Here is a 25,760-nt window from a genome sequence, read left to right on the forward strand (position 1 = left end):
CTTGTTTGTCTCTTGGTGCACATGTACAAATTTCTCTACCTAGGAGTAGAATTATTGGGTCACAGATCATATGAATGTTAACTTTTACAAGGTAATGACAAATTATTTTCCAAAGCAATTATATAAATTTACACTCCCACCAGCAATATAAAAGAATTTCTATGGATCCACATTTTCTCCAACACTTGCTATTGTCCTATTTCTTTTTTTTTTTCTATTTCTTTTTTTAAAAAACAATATAGTGGGTTAAAATGGTATCTTGTCTTAATTTGCATTTCTCTAATTACTGAGATCAAACCTCTTTTTGTACATTTATCGGCTATATTTCTTTCCTGTTTAGTAGAATTCAGATCAAATGTTCAGGTCATTTTTTTTCTATTGGATTGCTTTTCTATTTCTTATGGCTTTATAAGAATCAATATATTAACTATATATTATAGTTAATAATAAACATTTGTCCATTATCTGTGTCACAGATATGTTCTCTCATTTGTGATTTGCCTTTATTTGGGGGGTTTTTAATAAACAAAAAGTCTTAATTTTAATGTAGTTTAATTTATCAATATATTTTTGTTGTTGTTTAGCACTTTTCTGATCGTCTTTAACAAGTTCTTTTCTACCCTAAGGTCAAAAACAATATTCTCCTATATTTTCCTAAAAGTTTTCATTTTTACATTTAATTTTTTTATCCATCTAGAATGGATGTTAGTGTCTGATATGAGGTAGGGAATCCAATTTTACTTTTTTTTCTCCATATGGACAACCAGCAGTACTAGCTTCCTTTCACCTCTGACATATCACTATTCCTTATTTGTATGGGTCTGTTTCTTGGCTCTGTATGTTTTGTTGGTCAGTTTGTGTGTATTTGTGCCAATGCCATCTTGCTTTAATCACTCTTGTTTTATAAATCTTGATATCTGCTAGGGCAAGCCCCCCACTCCACCCCCACCGCAATTTCTTCTTCAGCAATGTCTTGACTATCTTAGGACTTTACTGATTTACATTTTGTCCCCAAAATCATGTTACTACGTTTGTAACTTGCTTTTAAAAATTTAATAATAATAATACATTGGGAATATTTTGTCATTACATAAATTTTGTCATTTACATATTATAGTAAAATATAATTTTTAATGGCTGCATGATACGTTATTTAGATGTACCATAATTTATGTATTTCATCCCCATTTTTGGATTTTTAACTTGTTGCCAAATTTTCATTATTATAAGCAATTCTGTGGTGAATATTCTTGTGGCAAAATCTTTTAACATATCCATGATTATTTTCTCGAGATGGAAGTAGGATTTCTGAGTCTAAGGATTTGTTCAATTTTAGGGATTTTGATACAAATTGTTATATTATTTATTAGAAAATTTATATAAACCGTGTGACAGTGTAAGTGTCAAGGCAGGCACCTTTGTTAACAGTAAACATTATCATTAAAAAAAAAACAGGTTTCAATTTGATAGGCAAGTAATTTAAAACCAAGTTAAATTTGGATTTCATACCTAATTTGGATTAGCACATTTGATGTTCATATTTTTCTCATGAACAGCAAGGGGGTTTTGTACACTGAACACGCTCCTAAGCATTATCCCCTTTGTTCCATCAGAGGGCTTGAACCCCAGCCCCCAGGCCCATGGAGAATCAGACTGCCACCATGACAGAGTTTATTTTGCTGGGATTTCCCCTGAGCAGGCAGGAGGAATGGATGTTCCCGGTGCTGCTGCTGCCCGCGTTCCTGCTGACACTCCTGGGGAACCTGCTCATCGTCTCGATGTGCTGTCCTACTCCCGCCTCCACACACCCATGGACTTCCTCCTGTGCAACCTCTCTATCTTGGACATCCTCTTCAGCTCAGTCATTTCTCCAAAAGTGTTGGCCAACTTAGCATCTGGGGGTAAAACTATCTCCTTTGCTGGGTGTGTCACCCTGTGCTATTTCTACTTCTTCCTGGGCACCGTAGAGTTTCTTCTGCTGACAGTCATGTCGTATGATATCGCTATGCCACAGTCTGTTACCCCCTGCAGCATAGCACCATCATGAGACCTACTGTCTGCTTTGGGACCATTGTGTTCTCTTGGGTGGAAGGCTTTTTATCCTGCTCTTTTCAATCATCCTCATCTCCCAGCTGCCCTTCTGTGGCTCCGACATCATTAACCACTTCTTCTGTGACAGTGCCTGGCCCTGGCCTGTGCAGACACCACTGTCATTGAGCTGATGAAGTTTATGCTTTCGTCCACCATCATCCTCTGCTGCATAGCCCTGTGGCCTATTCCTATACCTACATCATCTTGACAATAGTACGCATCCCTTCCACAAGTGGAAGGAAAAAGGCCTTTAACACCTGTGCTTCCCACTTGACAATAGTCATGATTTCTGGAGGCATCACGGTGTTTATCTATGTGACTCCGTCCCAGAAAGAATATCTGGAGGTCAACAAGGTCCTTTCAGTACTGAGCAGTGTTGTGACTCCATTCCTCAACCCATTTATATACACTCTGAGGAATGACACAGTGTTGAAGGCCCTCAAGGACCTGTGGGTCAGGTTTCAAGTAGTTCTAGAAAAGAGAATGATGACAATGCTGAGGAGCAAATTGTCATCTTACAAAGACCACTAAGGAGGGGCCAATCCGTCTTCTTCACCACCATGTATCCAGTACAAATCCCCAGTAGTAGAAAGAGAGGACTTACCTTAGCAAAGGGCTGAGCTAGCTAAGGGATCCCTAACAGTCTATAGTGGACAGAAGACTGAGCTTGGAGATAGGGACTTGAACTCTGGCCTTGGTTCTAACTTGAACTCTGTGGCCAGAGCTGTGTCACTGTGGCACTAGCCACTGTGACCCTCAGTGCTCTCATCTGAAGTGTGAGGGCTGGACTCAATGATCTCTAAGTCCCATCCACACTGACTATTCTCAGAATTATAGAAGGACCTTGTAACCTGTGTCCTATTCAAAGTCCTAACATGTTTGGCTCCATTTCCTCATGGATCCTGAATGCAATTCTTCTATCAGCTGGCACAGAGTGCTTCCTGGTCCCCTCTGCATGGGCCCTCTTTCCTTCCATCTTCTCTAGGAATCTTTCTAGGAATAACCTTTATTATTCTCCAGACCATCATTATATCCCATAATCCATTATTTTTCCACAGTGAACATTTGTAATGATTGTGGTGGATATATGTAGTCTGTGTTATTTAATAATACTGTTTCCTGTAATAGTACATGTTTTTGGTATCCAATGTGCTCACATTCTAATGTAAGACATGGCCCAGTTCCCTCAGCCTCCAATGATTGGCCCATACTGGATGGATAAGCTGACTGAAGGCATAATTCATTGCCTGACCAGTGATGTATGTATAACCTGTGTGGCGTGGCTGGGACAGATAACTTGTACAAACAAATGTCTCTTTTTTGAGAGTTTGAACCAAGAGATGCAGAGACTTACCAGATAATGGTGATGTTCCCCCTGGAAACTCAAGTAGGCTTAGCTCCTGGAGTGGCCATTTTGGGGGGCATGTACAAGCTGATGAATAATGAGAGGAAACCAGACTCCCTACTGAAGAGAATGGAGTTGGTGTGGAGAGAAAAACAGAGAAGAGCTAGATGAGAGCCCTCTCAGCAGCAGAGACACAGAGTGAAAGGCCCTCGTCTCTCATGACTTCCCAAGTCAGGGAGTTGGCAGTTGTGTTTCCTCCTCCTGATTCGATAAGGTTGCTTGTACCCATAAATCAAACCCCTTTTTATTAAGCTGTTTTAGAGAAGGTCTTTGTTCCTCGAGACCAAAAAGCAGCTTGACTACAAAGCACTCTCTCTTTCTCTCTGCACCAAGTGCAGCCCTCCCCTTTTCTAGCTCCAAGGAACTAGAAAAGATGTCTGTTTTGAACTGAACTCTTAGTCTGAATTCTTGGTGCCTAAACACTGCCTGGGATGTTTGACTGGAACCACCTAAGCTTATGGTTCAGGTCCGTGCAAGCCAAACTTTTCAGTGTATCAGACATACTGAGGTTTTCTTTCCTGCTCCCTTCAGCTTCTAGCACTACAGCACCCACTTTGCCTGAATAACACTTGTACTCCCTGTGGAACTTGTCAGAGGGACATCACACACCTAAAGAAACTCTGTAGAGTGCTGTGGAAACAAATGAAGACCACTCAAATGAGAACAGAGTCTATTTATCCAGAACTGGATATAGCATAGGAGTCGGCCACCATCACTTGGTTTGGCAAAGACTCCAAGGCAGGCAGGGAGTGGGGAAGCTTTATAGGAGATGAAGAGGGTAAGGCTCAGGTATGCTCTGATTGGAGGGTTTTGGTATGGGGAAGTTGAAAGTGGGCTAACTACAAGTGAGGCATCTTTTGTGATTGATTTGGGGAGCATATGTAGTTATCTCTGATTAGTCCTGAGTTTAAAGGAGTGGGGACCAGGTCGGGGAGACGGCAAAAAATAGGGAAGTTGGCAATCTTAACCATGGCCTGACTATTCTGGGATGATTGCTGCAGAAGTTGTAGTTTGACTTCCCTGCCTGGTTGCTTCAGTTTTGAGTCAGAATTCTACTCTCACGTGTGGTCTGACTATTGCCCCTTTGTGTATTCAGTGTCTCAGTTCTTAACACATTTAAAGTTCTTGAAACATTTTAAAGTTTAAGCAGATAGACAGTCCTCCAAAAACAGACAACCAGATCCCATGAGTAGCAGATGATGAAAAGTGAGCTCAGATAAGCAGAGTTTACGAGTGGTTTTGCAGGCCAGTAGTGGGAGCTGTAGAAACTAAGAGGCTCTTTCATGTACTGGGGACCCTGCTTCTTTGAGTGACCCAAGCTCCAAGATTTAAACCCTTTGGCTGGTAAGTCCTGCCCAGGGCACACCCGCACTAGAAGCAGCTCCCTGTTGCCGTACATCTGGCAAAGCAGTTAAGGTTCTGAATCCCAGTCTTCAAGGAGATTGAAGAGAAAGCCGAGTCTAAGGTTGGATTAGTGGAGGGAAGGAACCTAGGCCTCTGCTTCTCTGTAGGGCTTTGAGAGGGCCTCAGAACCACTTTCCAAGGCTGGAAATGTTTCACTTAAAACACCTGGACGTTCATGACCCCTCAGTTGTTCTTCCTTAGCTCCAGGGAGTCTTTAAACCACTGACTGGGTTTGGATTTAAACACAGCCACAGATTTCCAAGTTCCCACTATGAACCTTTAGCCAAACACTTCCGTTCACTTCCTTCTTCTAAGCATTTTCACCCTTTGTGAGGTTGGTGTACTTGACAATCTGTCTTCTCCAAGAAACAGCCAAGTGCCTTTGAGGGCAGAAGACTGGGTGTTGTTAATTTTTGGGTCCTCTGCCCTATTTCTCCCAGGAATCTACAACAGTGTTTCTCACACTAGGTAGGCTCAGTAGATATCTACTAAAAAATGTAAAAATGGTTCAGTGTAGCAATAGTCCTTTTAAAAAATGCACGTCTTAGCTTGGACTTGGATTGGGCCATTCACATTTAAATAAAACAGTTCAGCCTGTCTGATAGAAGGTTTGAAAAGAATGGAGGAGGAAGTCACTTGAGGGCTCTGGGAGGGCCTCTGACTGGTGGGTATCAGGAAATGGTCATGTGTTCAGATGTGGGGATGAAGGTCAAGAAAACAGGTTTTTTTTGTTTGAAAACTTTGCCTCAGTTGGTCTGTACCTGCTCCCACTTTTACACTCATGCTAGTTCCAAGACCAAATAGGAAGTTGCTTTCCCCCTTCTTCAGAAGACTGAGTCATAAAGATAGCCTGTCACCTGGTCCTAGAAAGCCTGGGGATTGGCTGTGCTCAAGTGGGCCCCAGCAGACTTTCTCTAGTCTGTGCATGACTTCTTTTTCCTAATATATCTGTGACCCCCAAAGCCCCCATTTGCCTGTGGTCTGTTAACATCCCAGAGGGCTGCTCCAGGCTGCAGCAGGCAGAAGCTGAGGGGCTCCCAGGCCTCCACAGACATATGGCCATCTGATACTCGGCAGCTGTTGGGGAAATATAATTAAAAACAAAATCTTCTGCCAACCCCAAAACTTCTCCATAAAGGTAGAAGAGAAAGAAAACAACTTTATTACTGAGTACACATTAAACCAGATAGTGATGAGCATCAAAAATCCACTAAGGATTGCAAAGACAGAAAGAATTCTCACTTTTGTTTTTTCATATAGCCAAGCAGATATACTGAATTATGTATCAAAAAACCACATTTGTCTAGATTAAATAGCTAGTCCTCAAGTAAGAGGAGTTGATGGCACCATTTGTCACACATCCTAAATTCACTTGGCAGGTGGGGTGACCATCTGTTAGTTAATTAGCTTTATCCAAGGAAAAATAAACATCTCCTATCTTTAGGGCAGGAGTTAGTTTGGGAGCGAGGTGTCCACTGGAATTTAGCTTCCTAGCCTCCTGCAGAGACCAGAAGCTAGGGGAGCTATCTTTCTTGATGACCACATTTCAAAGAGATAGATGGTTCCCAGGTCCTCAGAAAGATATCCTGGGTCAGAGTCTCCTTTAGCTTTTTAAATGATTTATATACATTTCAAAGAGATTGGGAGCTCACCTCTGAAACGGACATCATGGATGTAAATCAAAATTAGAATCACCTTTGGAGAGACTTTTTGTTTTTAATCTTTAATGTTTAATTATAAAAATACACATTTGTTTTAAAATTTCAGCCAGTATAGTAAGTGTATAAAGTAAAACATGAGAACCAACTCCCCTTTTCCAGCAGCAAACATTATATTTATAGAACATATGCGTGTTTATTTACACACGTAGCTTTTGTTTTACAAAAGCGGGATGATGTTATATGATTTGCCTGCAACTTGATATTTTAAAATATGTTTTCATATCAAAACCTATAAAATTACATAATTTATTTTTAGATGTTACTTTTGTAACCAAAGGACACAGGTTTCTAGTATTTTGTTAATGGCATTAAAATTTACTGGCATAAATGCCTACTATTAGGACTCATGCCTCGTACTGTATGTCTATCTTAAATTTCAGTAGGTTAGTTTGGTAGATTCCACCAAATTGCCTACAAAAATGTGGTAACAATTTTCTTCTCCCACCATCACTGTATGAGGTCATTTCATACAATGATGGTGGGAGAGGACATTACTTCTTTTTCTTAATGTATCTGTGGCTCCCAAAGCCCCCGTTTGCCTGTGGCCTGTTAACCTCCCAGACTGCTGCTCTGGGCTGCAGCAGGCAGAAGTTGGGGGGCTCAAAGGAAGTCAAGTCACTCACCACTGGTATTACTAGATATTGTCAACCTTAAACAATTTTTTTTGTCAGTCTGCATGTAAAAAAATAGTTTCTCATTATTGTTTTGTATTTTCTCTATTACTAGTGAGGTTGAGCCTCTTTTCATACGTTCGTGGTCATCTATATATCTTCTGTGAATTGCTTATTCATATTTTTTGCCCTGTACACACAAAAAAACATTTATTTTTCTGCTGAGTTTCTTTTCCTTTTCTGATTGCATAAACTATTTTCATTGTTTATCAAAAGCCTCAATATTTTGCATACCCTTTTAATCCTGCAATTTTACATCTAGGAAGGAAATCATTGGTTAAAAGGACAAAAATGAATGTCCAAGGTGCTTAACACATTGTTTTTAATAGAAAAACATTTGGAAGGCACTCTAAAACTCAACAATAGAAAATTGGATCAATACATGTGGAAAATCTAAAAAATGGAATATAATTAAGAATGACAAATTTCTTATATACTATATTTATTGATGTAGAGATTTATAATATAGAAGTTTTTAAAAATTTCCTAAAGCACTTTGTCAGTATTCTTTCATTCTGGTAAATATATATTTATATATAATAACATGTATGTGTGTGTATATACATATATATTCTCAGAATATATATGTATATATAACAGGGATGCCAAAAAATGTATACATGTGACTTGTATTCATCTTTTGTTATCAGTATATATTGAGTATTACAATTTTAATACAGTTTTTTCCTTTCTTAAAATGTGCATACTTTTTTGGCACCCTCTGTATATACACATATATATTAAAATATTTAATATGGTTATTTCTGGGTAGTGTAATTATGTTTTTTTAAAAGTCCTTTAATTTTTTTACAATGTAAATGTTCTATTTACATAAAAATAAAGAAAAATGTTCTCAGAATTGAACCTCCACTCGGATCAGGGTATAGTGAAACCATATCCATGTAGTGGAACCACGAGTCTCCTACCAAGCCGGGAATGAGACCTAACGTTGCATTAACTTCTTTGGCAGCTTCATCCTTTTCTGCTTCAATCTGAGCCTTTAGGCCACTAAAACCTCCAGACTGGTATATTGGCTTAACCTTTTCACATGAACTGTCCTTGTTGTACTTGTTTCATTTATCTTTTGATGTAAGAAACTTGACATTCATCTCTGCCTGTAGTTTGATCTGATAAGACAACTGGTGTAGCTGTTTTCTGATTGGTGAAGCCTCTTTTCTTCCCCAGCAGGATCCTTTGGAGCAAAACCTATTGAAACTTCACACTCGCTGTCCCTTTTGAGCCCCTTAGGTAATTTTCGTGGGAACATTTTGAAATCTGACTTCCTGAAATCTATAAAACTTATGTCTGACCACCTTTCTTCAACATTCTAGTATATCAACTTGTCAGTAGGGCAAGAATTTACTAGGAGCTCTGCTTCCAGCAGCAGGAGACGATGAGTAGATGTCTTGATGCTTGGGACCTCCCGCACTACTGTATTCAGCCTACGGTCAGTTTTAGTCTCAATTTTAAAAAGCATTGTCCATGTCCTCTGTTTATCTTAACATCTATTCTGTACTCCTGCCAGGTTTTATTTTCCTGTTTGTTTCTTCTTTCAGTTCCATCCACACAGTTCCATTTTCTGTTTTATGATTTCCTTTTTGACATATATGATTGTTGAAACTTGAATTAGATGAGCTTCCTCCAAACAATGTCATCTTTCCACAGCCACCCTCTCAGTCATGAGTTCCACTGCATCAATCTTGTGATAAAATTCAAGTTCCTTTCCCACTCTGGTTTTCTATAATGTAGCTCTTCCTGGACTTTAGGATTTTACTAACGTTAATTAAAATTGCAAGGAAAAAAATCCCTGAAATTGATATGTTTGGCAATAAGAGGTAACATTTCCTCCCACAAACAATCGTAGAATATCAACATCTTTTCATAAAAGAACAATAGTTTAATCCTGAAAAAGTTTAGGAAGGACATAATTTCAGAATTTAAAAATATTGAAAAAAATGTTATTTATTTCATCACAGACCAGAAATACTTTGTTGTGGACCAGCTCCAGCCCACAGGCCGGTGTAGGAAACCGTTGCTACAATACATGGTTTTGTAGTTTTATATGGACACTTTTCTCTTTCCTTGAAAATTTTAGGAAGTATCTGATACCCTTTTGGTGTGTGTGTTAGTTACCTCATAATTTGTCAGAAGCCCATAAATCTTCTGTTATACGAAAAAAGCCCTCTCCCAAATCCTGTTCTCTGACATATTAGTTGTCAGGTGTTCAGCTTCCTGCTCTTTCTTTTTCAATGTCAAAGTGAGGAGATGAAAATATCACCTGCAATCCCAAGTCCCTCAGAGTCCTCTTCAGTAAACTAGCATGTCCCAGGTTTCTTCTGGTAGTAGAATTGGTTTTGATAGTATCAACTGAAATATGAAGTTGCCGAATTATTAACAAACTCTCCATCAGGCCTCAGAACACAAAGGAAGGTGCGCCTAACCATTAGCAAGGCCAAGTTTGCAGAGGGCTCCTCCTGGCCTTTTACAGTCAACAACCAGAGAATGCGCTCTTCCCTTCCTGCATTGGGGGGAGGGCTCTGTGCATCTGTTGGCATCAATGAACCCCCTTAGTATTCTGTCTAGGAATGTGTTATTCTCAAAAAATTATCAGGCTGCGATTGTCTTTCCTCCTTAATCCTAGTGAAGGGTGGTATTTAACAGAATAAAGACAAAGACTTTTCTAGCATAATAATGTTGAACTTGTGCTATGAGAAAACAGTCACTATTAGCAAGTGAAGAGATGGTTTGTCTTGAACTATTTCACCTGGATGGGGTTGGGACTGACCCTCAAAAATCTGAAGTGTCTTCCTTGCTTCTGCAAGGACCCTGGGGGTGGGGAGAAGAAAGAGGGAATCTAAAGAAAGAGCCCAGACCCCATCCAAGGAGGACTCTGTAGACACCATAGAATTGGACACCATAGAATTGAAAGGTCTATGGTGAGAAAAGAAATATTTTGCACCATTTGTTGGACATTGTGTTTATTAGCCAGTAGGATTATTTCCTAGCTGGTCGCGAACGGTACCTGCAGTTGTGGGCTTACAGTGTGAGATGTCAGAGTGGAGAGAGGTACTCATCAAGATTTCATCATTCTTTGGGTAATGACACCAGACTGGCTTTTTAGCACACATATTTTGGTGTCTATCCCCAAGGAGGAAGTTAAATTTAGCACACTTCCTGGTAGCCACTGAACAGGGAAAGACTTCCCTGGTCCTGGGTTAGTCACAGTCTTTTATGTCTCTCTCTGGAATCTCTCCTTGTAAACTGCTAGTCCTTTGAGCTCCAGTTTATTGCGTGAACTGTTACCATAAAATCTTTAGAACATGCCAGGAAAGGTGCTGATTGGCTGGTATGTTCATAGTGATTTCTTAGTCCCAGCCCTCGGAATGTTAGGAATGCCCTAGTCATGTTAAGACAAGGGATTGTAATGGTGGCACTAAATCTTCTATTTCAAGAGTTGGATCTCTGGTCTTTTTGAAAGTTTTCTTTTCTTTCTTTGCCTCTTAATACCTCTGCTTCCCATACCTTTACTATGCACACGAGTTTCAATGTTTCTATTGACTTCGGCCCATGCTGGTCCTGTGACTTGGGAGAGGTTTTGCATCAGCAGGGGAGCCACTCCTGGCTCCAACTTAAATCTACGGAACATATGCAAAGGTTGCCAAAGAAGACCGGCTTAACTGCACCTTTCCCCCACCCCAACAGACAAAGCCGAACTCAATAGAAAATTCCACTACAGGCCGAAACTGCCTTAAGCCTGGAGAAACCGTCCAGAATGTGCTGAATAGAAACCATCTTATCTTAGAAGCCACCTAGTCCTGCTCCCTGCTTGCTTGTGACCCCCCCTTATAAAACTCCATACCTCTCTTACGGCAAGGTTATGGTCCTTTGTAACCTGAACTCTCGCAGCTCAAGGAGGCCAAATAAATTCTAACAGACCAATTTTTGTCCCCAGTGACTCATTCGTCTGGCTGTACCTAACAAGTCAGATGGAGTGTGTGTATATGTGGGCCTGGTAGTGTAACCAGGGCACTCTGGGTGATTTTCCGCAGACTCTTGTTGCACCTGCTCCTGAGGAATATGTTTGCATTGTGTGGGTTTGGGAAAATCAGATCATGTGTGGCCCTCCAAAGTGGTTCTGGAGCAAGCAAGAGATGAACTTTCAGGGCCACAGGTCGTACTTCTCTACAGGGGCCATCTGGGTCAAGTGTCAAGAGACATAGCGTCCCTTAGTCCAGTGCCTGCAGACAGGGGGCCTCAGAATCTCCTAGGGAATGTGTTTAAATGCAATGTCATGGTCAGACTCCATCCAGATTTATTGAATAAAACTCTGGAGAATACAGCCCAATAATCTATATTTTTAAAAATACCCTGGGTTGTTGTGTTATGTGAACAGGTTTGATGACTACTGCCTCCAAAGGGGTGGTAGCATCACTCAGTGTTGACAAACTATTTCGCTTTTAACTCCTAAACATTTCTTGTATCTTTCTCTTCTGTGTCCATTAGCCACTGGCCAAGTCCAAGCTTCCAGCGTCTCTGGCCGGGACCACTGCAGTAGCCTCAAAGTTCCCTTGCAGGGACTCATCCTCCTCCAATCTATACTCCACAGAGCAGCCAGTGTGGTCATTTCAAGTCCCAAATTGGATTCTGTCACACTCCAGACCCTGTCCTGACACTCCAGTTATTTTTTTCCATTGCTTTTGGGATGAGCTCAACATTCTTTTCGTGGCCAGAGGGCCTATGTGAGCGGCTCCCCACCCAGCTCCCCAGCCCTGTCTCACAGCCATCTTCCCTGCTAACAGGCCTTTACATTCCATGTTCTCTCCAGACACTCCTTCCCCTCCCTCTACCTGCACTTCCTTCAGCCTCAGCTGTCATTACTTCTGAGGGAAGCCTTCTTGACCTTTCAAGGGTAGGCCTTTTCAGTTGCAGTTTTATATTGATTTACATAATAATTTGATTAAGTGTGCCTCTCCATGTAGAGTGTAATTTCCCATGAAGGCAGGGACCATGTTTCTTCACTATTAGTGAAGTAGTAGTCTCAGTTCTTGGCATGCAATAAGCTCCAAATACTTGCCCTCTCCTTCAGACAGCTGAGTTGGCCATCAGGCAATCTTTAGTCAGAGAAGACAGAGGGTCTTGAGATGGATCACAGCTTTGTAATTATACCCAAGGGTTCCATTCATTCATCATGACATATGTAGTATTATGTGTTACTTTGAGCTGTGGAATTCTGGGCCTAACTGGAGTTCAGCCAGAACACAGCGGGCATTATTGGTAATGATTTGAACACTTTATTTTGAACATTTGGCATATCTCACTTCTCTTGACTCAATGAAAACAAACATTTATTGAACATGAACTAGATGCCAGATGTGCCTCTTGTCCTTAAGTAATTTATGATCTAGGGAGGAAAGACAGACATTAAGCAAGTGACCACATGTTTGAGTTTTACAAAAGGGGCAGTTGAGTGTGCCATGGAAACACAGAAGAGGGGGTCCAAGTCAAGCCTGAGGGGCCAGAGACAGGCTAAGGAATATTTGAGGGTATAAGGAATGTTTGAGGGGATGAGTAAGAGTTAGAACAGGCTATAGGGGACAGTCCCCATGAACTTCAGAAGGCTATTTACTGAGCAGCAGGGAGCACCCAGGTCTGCCTAATTCTCCTCCTGTGAATTAGGGTTTGGCCCGTCTGCACTCCCCATCCATCCTGAGTGGGTAGGATGGCCTGTGCCAATCTGGGTCTAAAGAGCGGATGCTACGCTAACGGGGAGAGGGAAAGCCGTGTCAGCAGGTATCTCTCAAGGCCCCCTTCTCTGCCTCAGGCATTACATGGGCTGTTCAGCATCACCCCAGCATTCTTGTCGGAGCAGTATTAAACATCAACACCGCCAGCAGTTTTCACTCATTTCTTTATTAATGTAGAAAAGGAGCCCAAGGTAGCTGGACCAGTAGTACAAAGCACCAGGAGTTAATATTCTGGTGTAAGGGTTGGCTTTACAGAAGAGAAGGGCAGGCAGGAGCTGCCCTGGTTCTGGGGCATGGCCCAGCCTACTGCCCCAAACCTCACAGCAGTACCTGGACCCTGCCCCTGGGAAAAAGTGACAGGTAGGCTGGGTGGGATGAACTGGAGCTAGATGGCAGGGACAAAGGGCCAGGCAGTGAGAACCATCCTGTGGCTGATGAGGACAGGAAACTGCTGGCATGAGGCTCCCTACTGCACCATGAGTAGGGGCTCCAGGTGGCCCCAGCTCTAGGGGCAGGTAGAAAAACCCTGGCGAGCATGGGAATCCAGATTCGGCCCTGAGTTGAAGGGCCTTTCCCTTCTCTCCCCAGGGGCCACCTTTGCTCTATACTACAAGTGGGGCTTCAGAGCCCAAGGCACAGAGGGAGGCCCAGGGACCTCCCTGTGGGGAGTAAGAGGGGGAAGGGAAGAAAGCACTGAGTGTCTCCCGCTTAGGCAGCCAGAGTTGAGACGCAGTGCAGGACAACAGCACCCTGTGCAATGGGGCTGGAATGTGTGGCAGGGATGGACTTATCCTTGGCCAGTTATCCCATGGCAATGGTGCCTGCCTCAAACCTCAGCAAATGGAGTCCACAATGAGCACTGGGTGTAGGCAGCCCTGGGTTCTAGCCTGAGCTTTCCTGGAAAAGAGCTTTATCACCATGGGCCAGCCATGTCCTGCCCTGACCTGTTCCTCATCTGTTAATGAGGCCTTAACAGGATGTGACCCCTCAGGTCATGGGAGGGACTCTGCAGAACAAGGAAGCTTCACGACCTGCTCTTGGTAGTTAAGCGGGAACTGGTGCCAACCAGACCCTGGACGCTGGCATGGGATGGGGGCCAGGGGCTGATGGAGGAGGAAAACGCTATTGCGTGAAACCTACCCCCACAAACATCCCAGAGCTGGGAAAGGCTGGGAGCCTCTCCTTTGGGGAAGAGAGGCTGCCCTCCCTTTGGCAGGGAAGAAACGTGGCTGGGTGCAGGCCCTTGACAACCACCATCTGGGTGACACTTGGCATGGAGGGAATGTTCTTCCCTGGCGTGAGGAGCTCAAGGCTTCTTGTGGCTTCTGCCTCAAGCCCTTAGTGTGCTGGAGTGCTCTTCACTGTGTTCCTGTCCTGAGGATAGCCCAAGACTCTGCCTGGCTGGCACATGTTAGTTGGTGAGGAAAGGACAGAGGGGTGAGTAAGCAGACAGGGAGGCGACTCTCTGGCTTTCTCCTCTTCCTCTAGGGAGAGCAGCTCAATCAACCGAGTCACAGATCTCTTCCACCATCGCATTGAAGATGTGTGGCTGGTCTGCATAGACGTGGTGTGAAGCACCCTCAATCTCCTGCGGAGAGAGAAACCCGCCGAGGGTGGGAAAGCCCTTTACTCCAGGCACTGGACAGCTGTCGAACCATTTCTTTTCCTTTAGACCTGCTTGCCCATCACTCATTAAGTACTTATGAGAAACAATGATCCACTTTTCTCCCCACATCTTGGCACTTTCCTGTGGGAGCCAATGACTCTCAGTATCCCATTCTCCTCCCATAGCCATTCCCTGCATCTTGCCTTCCATGCTAGCCCCAACACTGATGTGCTCATTTCACCTACAGGTCTGGTAAACCAGGGCCCAGTAGGCACCCAGCCCAATTAAGCACATTCATTAGCAAATGAGGGTGGAGGGGACTAAGAAAAAGGGGAAGGCAGGAGTGTGGTGAGAAGGTGTCATGGCAGCGTCTACTCCTCATTCTACTGTTCACAGCTCTGGTTTTGAGTGGGAATTACACGGGGGCTGGAGGGGTAGTGTGATGTCTGTGTCTGGCTACTGGGCAAGAACCTGCTTTTCACTGAACTGGGCTATCCAGAAGTGAGCGGCCCCTAATTATGAAATAACAGAGAGCCACCCCTTTCAAATCCAGTGCTCCATCTCAATCTGTCCATCCCTCTTTTCCTCACCCTTCTCTACCCTGAGAGCTCATCCATGCTGAGAGTCAACCAACAGGTGCTAGCATTGAATGCACAGGTTTTCCACCTCAGCCCTGCTCCTTGGATGGCCAACGTACCATGTCTCGGACATAGGAGTCCGGCCGCTGCAGCTTCACCTTTTCTCCTGTGCTCGTATCTATCCAGGTGTTGGCCCCATAGATCATGGTGATCGGCACATCTTTTCGAATCAAGTGAATTCGCTCTAACATGGGGCGCCGAGCCCAGCCGAAGGACTCCATCATGGCTTTGAAGGCCGTCTCACCACTAAGAAGCAAAATAAGGTGAGGCAATTAGTAGAATAAACCCCACAACATAAAATGTCAATTTATTGGTCTTTTCAGAGGCTGGGGCCATATTTTCTTCATCTAGGTATTCCTCTCAAACCCTGGGTTTGAGACTCATTAAATATTGGTAAGATTAGGAGATAGGACTGAATCTCCAGAGACCTCCTAGCACAGAACAATTAAAGGGACATGCTTGTAAAAACCCCAGGGCACTGAGTATTGTCCAAATATGCAATGAGTTAATATTTATTCAACAAATATTTATGTGTCATGCTCTGAGCTAAGGGAACATTTGAACAAGATCCTATACCTGCCCTCCTGCAGCTCACAGTTTAGCTCACACTTTAGGCATTAGATAATGAATTATGTGATTAATTATTTAACTTCAAATTTTCCAAGAATTATGAAAGGTTGGTAGAGTGTCATGAGAACACAGACGAAGGACTTAGCCTGAAAGATGTGGAGGAAGGTCAAGGAGTTCATTTGAGGTGGACTCTGAAAAGCCAGTACCATAGTAGTATAAAGGGTTTCCTGAGTAGACTGGAAAGAAACATCAGTCTTGTGGGGACCTGAGGAAAGCAGCAGTTTGTGCTATGTGAAAAGCAATGACTGCCAAGCAAATCTACTTTGCTTTCTGGTAATTTCCTTAGGTAGAACTAAGCCATATCATGAGTGGTCTGCAAGCCTGGGATGGAAGTAGCTTTCTGGGCTGGTCTGTAACTTTGCGTGAGGCAGAGGAGGGACTGCCTCCTACCAGGCTCAGGCTGTTCAGGGTATTATATCCCTGGTCTCCTTCGCACCTCTGGGATGAGGGGAGCCTGAGTTCTGCACAGGCCACCAGAAACAGTTCTTCCTTAAGACATCATAGCATAAGAAATATCACAGACTCTGGAGTCAGAGAGACATGACTTCAAATCCTGGCTATACTCTCTTAGCAAGTCATGTAACCAGAACACACTTTAATTTTCTCTTCTACAAATTGGAGAGGAATTATACCTACTTTATTAGGTCATTGTGAGGAAAGTGGAAACATGTACAAAGCCCTTAAGTTTAGGTGAAATGAAATAGGTACACCTCCCCACCCCCCAAATATTTTTCCTTGGCCAAATTTCATGTTTCCCAAGGGAATGGTAACAGTTACCTTGAGCTTGTCAGTGTTACAACTCAGAAACCCTCAGGGGTTTATAAAATTGAGTGATGGTATTTGGGGGGAGGGGACTGGTTCTCACTGATGTCATCTCTGCTTCCTCCAGGACAGGAATGAGTCCCATGATTATATATTCTGTGGCTTAGATTGGGAGGCCATTCATCATACAGAACTAGGTCTAGGACTGGGGAGCGTTCCGAGGAAAGGGGTAGGTTTGGGTCTGTGGGGCCTCAAGTGGGTATGAGACTGGCACTGAGCCCAGTGGGGGCTGAAAGAGGGGTCAAGAGCATGAAGCAGGGGGCTACCTGATTTGACTATTGAGCTGAGTTTCTCTACTGCTGCCTAAGTGGGGCCTTTCAATTAGCTGAGCTCATGAGGAATGTTGGATGGGCAGTTCCCACGCTGCCTGAAAGCTGTCTGGGTTTGAGGCTAATGCTCAGACAGTATTATAAACCCCCCTCTTCTTCACAGCTTTGGCTCACAACGGGTGACCTAGACAGGCCTGGAATGAGGTGGGGCAGTGCTGCTGCTCCCAGTAACAGTGGCTCCCCTGAGATGTCTCCCAGCAGCTTGGGGTGAAGCCAGCACAGAGGGTGCCACCAATGCAGCCTCCTGGTATCAACCACTCGCACAGCACGGCCTGAGGGGAAGATTACCTCACGGACTCTGCCTGGGCTGTCAGCTGCCAAGACTGCAGAGCAACAGGCTTGGAGGGCCAGCTGTATGAGCAGTCACAGATATGAACCTCTCAAGATTCTGGGCATACCCCAAAATCTCCAAAAGAGTTGGAAGAAATTCCTATTCCAACAATAAGTATTTCAAGGGTCACATAATTAAAATTCAAAATGCACACTCTCTCCGTTAGCAATTCTATTTCCAGGAATGTAGTCTATAGACCTAGTCACACATGTGCAAAGGAAGATAGGCAAGGAGGTTCTCTGAAGCAATGTCACGTGCTAGCTGACTGCAAATAACAAGGAAATTTGGGAATTACAGGTCTGGGACAGAAGAGGTCTTTCATTCTTTTTTTTTTTTTTTTTTGCCTTTATAAAAATACAATGTCCACATCATATTTTTAGTATTAAAAATAAAAAAGATCTTTTCACATGTTTTCCAGACTCTTGCCTATCAGGCTAACGGCCTATCTCCAGAGAAAAGTAAGAGTCCTCCTCTAGAGAAAATGGCAATTTTAATTAATCTATTATCTTCGCTAGCCCTGTGTGCCTATCCCTGAGGAAGTTTCTGGAAATGATCAAGCGTGCTAATGCCTCTGGTGCCCTCACTGAATGAGAGATTTGTGGAAGAAGAAATACAGCACAGAATGATCCCGGGACAGTTCCGTAGTTTCCCAGCAGTTGGAGTTTTATCCCCAAACCCGTCCACCCCAAGCTGGCTCTGGGAGCTGCCTTCACCTGGGATTCTGTGCATTGCAGTGGTATATATACTCCGATATAGTATCATCTTCAAAGAAGTCTGCGAACTTGCGCTTGAAGTCTGGTCGGAATCGCTGCACCAGGCCAGGCCCTGGGAGGGGATAGAAAACCATGGAGTGGCCAGTGGTGGGGGAGAATGTTTTAACAACTTTCACCAAAGATTATTTCTCCTAAGGGTTTGTTTGCTTTGTACATTTAACATTATTATAGTGGCAGAAGGAGTCTGCGAGCCTTTCGGGAAACTCCAGGTGACTACAAATGAGAGTCAGTTGGTTACCAAAGAATTTTTAACAGTCTAACTTCACTGAGGAATCAGATTATTTTCAATTCAACGAAGTCCCAAGATCTTTTCCTCCAAGGATCGCAAGCCCCATAGAGTCCTTGGTTGAGAGGCTTTCCTTTTACAGTCTGAGCTATTCTCCGAGATCCTAAAGGCCTTTTAATATTCTGAAGGCAGTGGATGAAACTAGACCACCTCCCAAGAGCCTGCTCATGTTGAGGCTTGTAACAGAATATGAGTGCAGAGGCAAACTTAACCCTGGCATCTCAGACTTGGGGCACAGTTTTAGAGCAATCTGTTCCCTTCACCTTCTTTATATAGTTCATGAAAAAGCAGTATGGCACCCAGAAAAGACTGTGAAAACTGGACCTAATGGTCACCCTTCTGACCTCTCCTTCTCTTCTGGTCTTCTCTGTGCATGTGAGAAATCAGGGGTGAGAGGGAAGCACAGCCAGGATCTCCTTGGCTCTGGCCCTCCTCCAGGGCTGCCAGCCAACTGCCCTAACCACATTAGCTCTCATGCCCATGCATGAACCTGGCCAGATGCAAATTTAGACAACGGGAGTGGTAAGAGCTGGGCTTCTCTTAATCTCCTACCTTCTACTCAAATGCTAATTTTTCTCTACCAGAATCATTCTGTTTCTCATGAAGGGCCTAGAGAGACAACTCTTATTTGGTGAGTAGCAATTAACTGATAATTGGCTATTGAACGTTACTATGTATACATAAGCTATTGGTGTAAGATAAGTGGGGCACCAGTCTTTTCCATAAAGGGAATCTGCTTTTCACTTCATCAGAGTAAAAAGCTCCGCAGAAAGTTAGGGTGGTGGCAGTGTGAGGTCAGAAGCCTGGGACCTACTGATTCCACTTACTCTTGCTGCCCGCCCACCCCCACCCAGAAATCCTTCCCTCCTTTTAGCCACAGAATTTGCTGACCGCTACTGAATGGTGAAGATGTGGTGTCTGACTGGAGGAGGGCATGGTTTTGAGGGGTTTGCCTGACACTGGGTTGTGTTGGAGGCTATGGTTCTGACATCTCCCTGCTGCAGGTGCCAGGTGAGCTGCAGAGATGGGAGCCAGTGGTGGTTACCATGCTGACTCGCCATCAGGTTGCCATAAATTCACACACACGTAGCATAGGAACCCAGCAGAGGAAGAGGCACCTCGTGGCCCCTCTCTGTCTCTTCTCTGAGGTCTAGCCAACACACAGAGTAGTAGTTCTGCTCCATCTGTCCCTTGTACAGGAAAGCTTTTTCCATGCAGGTGAAAGAAAAAAAGAACGTTCTGAAACTGCAGACTGAGATCTGGTCCAGATTAATAGCTTTAAATAACAACGCTAGGCCCATTCCTACTTTTCAAGAACGAGTGGGGATGATGGGAGTCCAGGTACAGTGGAGCTTCTAGAATGGGACAGCCTGGGTTTGAGGAGATAGTTTCTTTATCCGTAGGCTACTCACCCCAAGGCCCAGCTACTCGAAGAACAGCCAGTGGATTAGAACGCCCCAGGACAGAGGCCACAGCCTTGAACCAGGTTGGGGGTGCTCGGATTTCACTGGGGTCAGTTGGTCGGAGGGGAAAGCCCCACGGGTCCACCAGGATGAGGTGTTTAACTCTAAAGGAGGACAAAGGAGATGCTGTATTTGCTTGGAGGTATCATAGCCCTTAAATCGCCCAGGAAGAAGAGAACTATTGGAAACTAACACTGGAAGGGCTCCGGCAAGGCAAGGAGTTAGGTCATGACCGAGAGGATGGCTCCTCCTTACCTTTCAGGGTACTTGATAGAGTAAGAAGTGGCCAGAAATCCTCCCAAACTGTGCCCCAGGAGGATCATACTGGGGATCCCCATGGTCTCCCGCCACGTCTCTATCGAGGTCACAAACTCATTCTCGGCGCCCTCGGGGTCCCTCGGGAATGTTGGCCTTGAGCTTCGCCCGAAGCCAAGCAGATCGAAGGTGTGCAGTGTGCGGCGGGCACTCAGTGAATCCATGTTGAGGATCCAGAGGCCCACGCCACCCCCGAAGCCATGTACCATCACCAAGGGGGTGCGGTCCCTGAGCTCGGGGCTCACGGTCACCGTCCAGATCTTGTTCTGGTTTGGGAGAGACACATATCGGGCCAGGAACTTGTTCTGCAGACCTGGGGAGAGGCGATCCAGGGCAGAATAATAAGCCCCACAGCGTTATCACTTGGCCTGTACTACCGCTCCCGCTCTGTCCCTCCATGCCCAAGCCCTTTTCTCACCTCTTTCCTTTCATAACCCTCTCACCATACATCCTAAGAGTTCAACTTCTAATACAAATTGACACCATCTAGTGTGTAGGTAAGAAGACGGGCCATCTTATTCTTCCAGGCTGTTTGCCTGGCTTCCTTTGTGCCTAGGATGGCAGTGACCCCACTGACCTCACAGAGCTGCTGCATCCATATTTCCTGTATCTGTATCTTGGGGCTTGACAGATGGACAGAAGTGTCCTCACTGAGGGTAGGTGGGAGGGCAGCTTCTAACTGGAGTTGAGCCAGGTGGAGGGGGTGATCGATGTGACCCTGAGCCGTGTCTCTTATTCCTCTTAGCAGACCGAGATGGGCAGTGCTTGCTTTGCTGGCGTGCAGGCTGTCACATGACAGAGCTGCCTTGGGGAAGTCACCTGGATCCTGGCCAAAAGCTTAAAAGTTGTGGCTGCTCTTTGGTTGTATTTACTCAGGCCCATAAGAAAAAGGGTAGCGATGGCTGGGGCAGTGGTACCAGGCGGCTAAGATCATATAAGAAATATAGGGAGCTGTGGCCAAAAGGTCTTGTTTGAGCCAGTGGCTGCTGCTGCTCATGGGATGCCCCGCCCATGAGAGCTGGTCTGTAGGAATCCCAAACTCCTGTCCCAAAACTGAGACTATAGGACTGCTGATCCTTGGGTAGGAAGGTGGTAAATCTAAGAAGTGCTTGTGTGTTTGGAAGAGAGAGGGAGGAAGAGAGGAAGAAGAGAAGAATAGGGTGAGAAAGAAGGCATCAAAGAGAGAATGTGTATATTTGTGTGTGTTGCGTGCGAATAGCTGGTATAGGGTTGGAAGTGAAGTTATGGGATGTGGCAGGAGCTAGCTAGCATGATAATAGGGAGGGAGATATCGAGGAACCATTATATTAGGTTGGTGCAAAAGTAATTGCGGTCTTTGCAGTTATTTTTAACCTTTTAAACTGCAATGACTTCTGCACCAACCTAATAGAATATGGTGTCCTCTCTACAAATTTCTTCCCTCAGATCACTGACAGCCCCTCCTCCCACCCCCAGGCATTGTTGATCAGGAATCACTGGGCTCAGTGTACCAAACTCTGGGAAGATCCTGTATCCTCCTTGGGCCTCCTGAGGGAGGCGGCACAAGTCGTCCCTTCTACTTACACTGGAGGATCCTGGCTTCCACATTCTTGAGGTGAGACATCGAAGTGGGGCGCCAAGCAGGCAGCCAGCTACTCAGCCAGCCTTGAGGCCTGGGACAAGGAGACACAGAGACGCTCACTGGCAACATTGGAAAGGAAACATTGATGCCCTGAGCCTTGCTGACAGTTACAAAACAGTTATCAGGGGGCAGGGTATTACCTCCCACTGTGACAGTCAGCAATTCCCTCACTGCCTGATAGACTGCTACTCTTCCCTGGTAAATGGCTATTAATAACCACATGGCTTTTGTTTCAAGGTACTCAGAATACCATGCGCAGAGCACCTTACAGTTTACAAAGCACTTTCACATTTGTTATCTCATTTGAGCTTCATAACCCCTTGTTACTAATTTTCATAATGTCCAAGGAGATTACAAGGGGTTTTAAAAAGCCAATTTTAACTAATGTTTCAGTTATCTTTTGCTATCCCCAGGACTGGATGTTCCTTCGGAGTAGGACAAATTCCCATGTCATCAACTCTCCTGGCAAGGCACTGGGGTTTGTGTGTGCCTTCTTCCAAGACCCTGGAAGTACAGAGTACTGTCACTGCCAGTTGGGCTCTCAGGCAATCCTCGAGTAACAAGATGGGACAGGCAGGGAGCAGGAGGTAGGAGACCTGGGTTCAGGCCCTGCTGTGATTCACCGACTAGACACAGGTTGCCGCTGGACTTGTATTCCAGATTATAAAATGAGTAGAAACTTCACATAATCCTCACCTCCCATGGCATGCAATAAAACAGATACAATAAGCTATTCTGCTTTCTCCTCCATACCCAGAGAACTTTAAGTCATTGCAGGGTAGAAGTTGAAAGCACCAGTTTTGAAATTAAAAGAACAAACAGACCAAGAAGACCTTGCATCTGAGTCACAGTATTATCATTATGAGCAGAATAGCTTTGGCCTGATAAATAACCCGACTCTGAGAATCTAGATATGTAAGGAAACTTGCAAGATTCCCAGGACAAATTAGATACTCAATGAATGAGTTATTATTCCTTTTTCATCCCGTATGACGTTTCCCTTTTCTTGATCTCTGCCTGGGTGAAGGGGATTACAGGATGGACACCACCAGCTCTAGGAAGGGCCTATGAATGTGGGCATAGTCATACAGGTTCATTCTGTGGGAGAACAAGAGGAACTATTACCAACTCCCCCGCTTAGGACACACTGGGCATCCTAGTACATTATTTGAATCACAGAATTTTAGATTAGGATGATTCCTTAGAAACCATCTAGCCCAGCCTTTTTATTTTGCAGATGAGCAAACTGATGCCGAAAAAGGTCATATAACTAGAAAAAGAAGCAGAACTAGAACCAGACCTCAAATCCAGATTTCCCTGTACCTCTCCTCTAGACGTTCCAGCTTCAGCTTTTCAGTATATGTGCTGCCGAAGCGAGCACGCAGCTTCAGCTTTTCAAGGCCATACATGAATACTCACAGTATATGACATCACTTTCACACTAGTCTGTATTCTGTAAGGAGGTGTGGTCTAAAGCCAGAGGGCCCAAGTTCTAATCCTAGCACTGCCACTTACCAGCAATATGATTTTGGCCTTCCTATGTCAATGTTTCCTCATCTTTAAACGGTAGGTAATAATAGTATCTACCTCATAGGATTGTTATAGATTGAGTTAATGCACCTAAAACACATAGAATAATGCCGAGCACAAGATAAACTCCCAATAAACAATCCCCTCCCCCCAGCTAAATCATAGGCTGTCTACATTCCCAGTGTTTTGCAAGTAGCAACTGTCAATGACAGTTTGAGGTTTGAAAGAAATATTGGGGTTGCAGTTGAGAGTGGTACATCGATGACTTTATAGCCAGGTGGGAGTTGTCAGTCTCAATCAATCCAACATGATTCAAAATCCTTGTAATTCTCCACTGGAATTCCATGTAAACTTGAAGCATGTGCACCAACACCACAGAATTTCGCCAGTCTTAAGAGACAAACTTTCTCTCCACATCATAGAAACTGTGACAAGTCAGACCACTGCATCTAGACCCCACATTGCGTTTTAACTGCCCAAAGCAGCAATCGGGAGAAATGTTGTTCCATGGAACAGCACCACAGCTGCTCAGCAGATACTCGGGGAGCTTTATTTTGCCTCTCTTCTTCACAGAAACGTTACAGGTATAGCCCTGGAAAGAGTGCCTGGCACATTGTATCTGCTCAATACAATTGGAAGGTGAGGGCTATGGGTGGGGAGGGAGGAAGTGGATTGGGGCAAGGAGCAGAGAAGTCACTTAGCCAAGAACTTAGCCCGGCCTAGAGCGTTTTTTATCTGATTGGAGTGAGGCAGAAGGGGTTCTGTGCTGGGTCAGAAGCCTGTTGGACCTCTATGATCTTGGGCAAGTCTGCTAACTTCCATGGGTACTAGCTTCTTCATTTGTAAAAAGGAGCTGAACTACCCGCGTGGCAACCAGCTCTAATACTGTGTTTCCCTAAGTTATTGTAGCTATTGGACATTTCTTCTTGGAAAACTCATCATAGAAAGCAACACGGCCCTAGGCAGTTCCTTCAAGCACAGGAAGCTGGTGACTGTCATAAAGTTAATTCATTTTGTAAGCTGCCTGTTCTGCAGCTCTGTAAAGGGGGAACACGGGATCCAGGAAAGGCCTTATTCTGGTGAAACCAAGGCTTGGCTGGGAGCTGAGTCATTCTGCAAGAAACTTTTCCTGGTTCCTACCACGCTGCGAACGGCTAGTGACACCACCTACAGGTGGCACCCCGTGATGCAAACCTGATGCCCTTGGGACAGTGGTAAGAAATCCCCAAAGCTCTACGTTTGAGACCACATCATAAAGGATACTGTCATGATGATGAAAAACATTATCAACTAGGATCGCAAGCTGCAAAGTGTCTTGGTGGGCGAGAGCTAAACACAGCTTGCAAGCCCCTTACTCCAATTAGACCTATTCCAGCGCGGTGGAGCCCTCTCTCCTCTTCCCAGGCCCTCTCCTTGCCCGGCTAAGCGAGCTTCTTCCCACACCCCGACTTCCACGCTGGGGCAAATCCAGAAGAGGAGACCTGGCTGCTACTCCCGCGTCCGCGTCCCCTAAGCGTGCTTCGGGGTATCTCTCAGACATGCCCACTGAATCTAATCCCAAAGTACAGCGGTCAGAGGAGAACGAGCAGCGAGCGAGGCGAAGACTAAGGTGGAGAGTCCAAAACACTGGGCTGCAGGCAAACTTATTTCCCATAGCTCCCCCGGTTCTGCCGCCGGAAAAGCAAAGCGAGCAAACGCAAACCCCCGCCCTCCCCTGAAGCCCACCTGAAACAGGAAAGGCGGGAAGGTGTCTAAAAGTGTTCCACAGCCAGAGAGACGCCCGGGATCATGGCCCAGAGAGAGAAAGAGAAAAAGAAAGAGACAGGATTCACTCACTGCTGCTCCAGATCATCAGCCATAGTAAACAAGCCCTGCCGAGTCGAGCCGAGCCTACACATCCCTCCCCCTGACGCCAGCACCAGCTGACCCAGAAATGGGTCGGATAACAAAGTGGGGCGTGGCCAGCGCGTCCTGCCGGGAGGCGGCCCCCCCAGCCCAGACTCAGACTCTGGCCTCGAACCTCCGCGGGGGGGGCGGGCCCGGGACACGGGGGCCGGTGGAGAGGTCTCTGCGGTCTCACAGACTAGGACGGTCACCCCGGTCACACATTGGAGGGAGATGAGTAGTACCGAACAACTGTGTCCTTCACAGGAGGAGCTCCACCAGCCCTCCCTTCTCTCGTCATTAAAAAGTGACAGAACTACCCCTGCAGGCTCCACAAACATTTTTTGGGCTTCCCTATTATAGCTCTGCTCCCCCGGGTCACCCATCACGCCCTCAAATCCTGGTGTTCTTTAAAACCAGATGCTTTTGATGTTTGTGGAGACCACACCACTGGTTGAATGCTCCCACAAAGGGCCCCGGGCGCCTGTACCCCAAG

At 45.0% G+C, this 25,760-nt stretch overlaps 2 protein-coding genes across 5 annotated transcripts; one reads left to right on the forward strand and one right to left on the reverse strand.

Moving 5' to 3' along the window:
• Positions 1-1,640: 1,640 nt before the first annotated feature.
• OR6J1 (olfactory receptor family 6 subfamily J member 1) lies at positions 1,641-2,622 on the forward strand (the record flags this gene model as incomplete). Its single annotated transcript, XM_081048941.1, is given in 6 exon segments — positions 1,641-1,773; positions 1,776-1,999; positions 2,002-2,101; positions 2,104-2,178; positions 2,181-2,267; positions 2,270-2,622. Coding segments are annotated over 6 exon segments (972 nt in total).
• Positions 2,623-12,610: 9,988 nt separating this feature from the next.
• On the reverse strand, positions 12,611-25,452 carry ABHD4 (abhydrolase domain containing 4, N-acyl phospholipase B). 4 transcript variants are annotated; one of them, XM_081050236.1, is made up of 7 exons: positions 25,217-25,452; positions 21,793-21,881; positions 20,170-20,542; positions 19,864-20,018; positions 18,106-18,217; positions 15,340-15,526; positions 12,611-14,624 (listed from the first exon to the last, which is right to left on the reverse strand). In XM_081050236.1, exons 1-7 carry the CDS (start codon positions 25,276-25,278, stop codon positions 14,535-14,537), a joined length of 1,068 nt encoding a protein of 355 aa, XP_080906362.1. In that variant the 5' UTR covers positions 25,279-25,452; the 3' UTR covers positions 12,611-14,534. The 4 variants fall into 4 exon arrangements, with proteins under 4 accessions (XP_080906362.1, XP_080906365.1, XP_080906363.1 ...); XM_081050239.1 differs by having other exon boundaries at positions 20,170-20,495; positions 25,217-25,294; XM_081050237.1 differs by having other exon boundaries at positions 25,106-25,288.
• Between the last annotated feature and the right edge of the window lie 308 nt (positions 25,453-25,760).

Source organism: Rhinolophus hipposideros (assembly GCF_964194185.1).
Source record: "Rhinolophus hipposideros genome assembly, chromosome: 5".
Lineage (NCBI taxonomy): Eukaryota > Metazoa > Chordata > Mammalia > Chiroptera > Rhinolophidae > Rhinolophus > Rhinolophus hipposideros.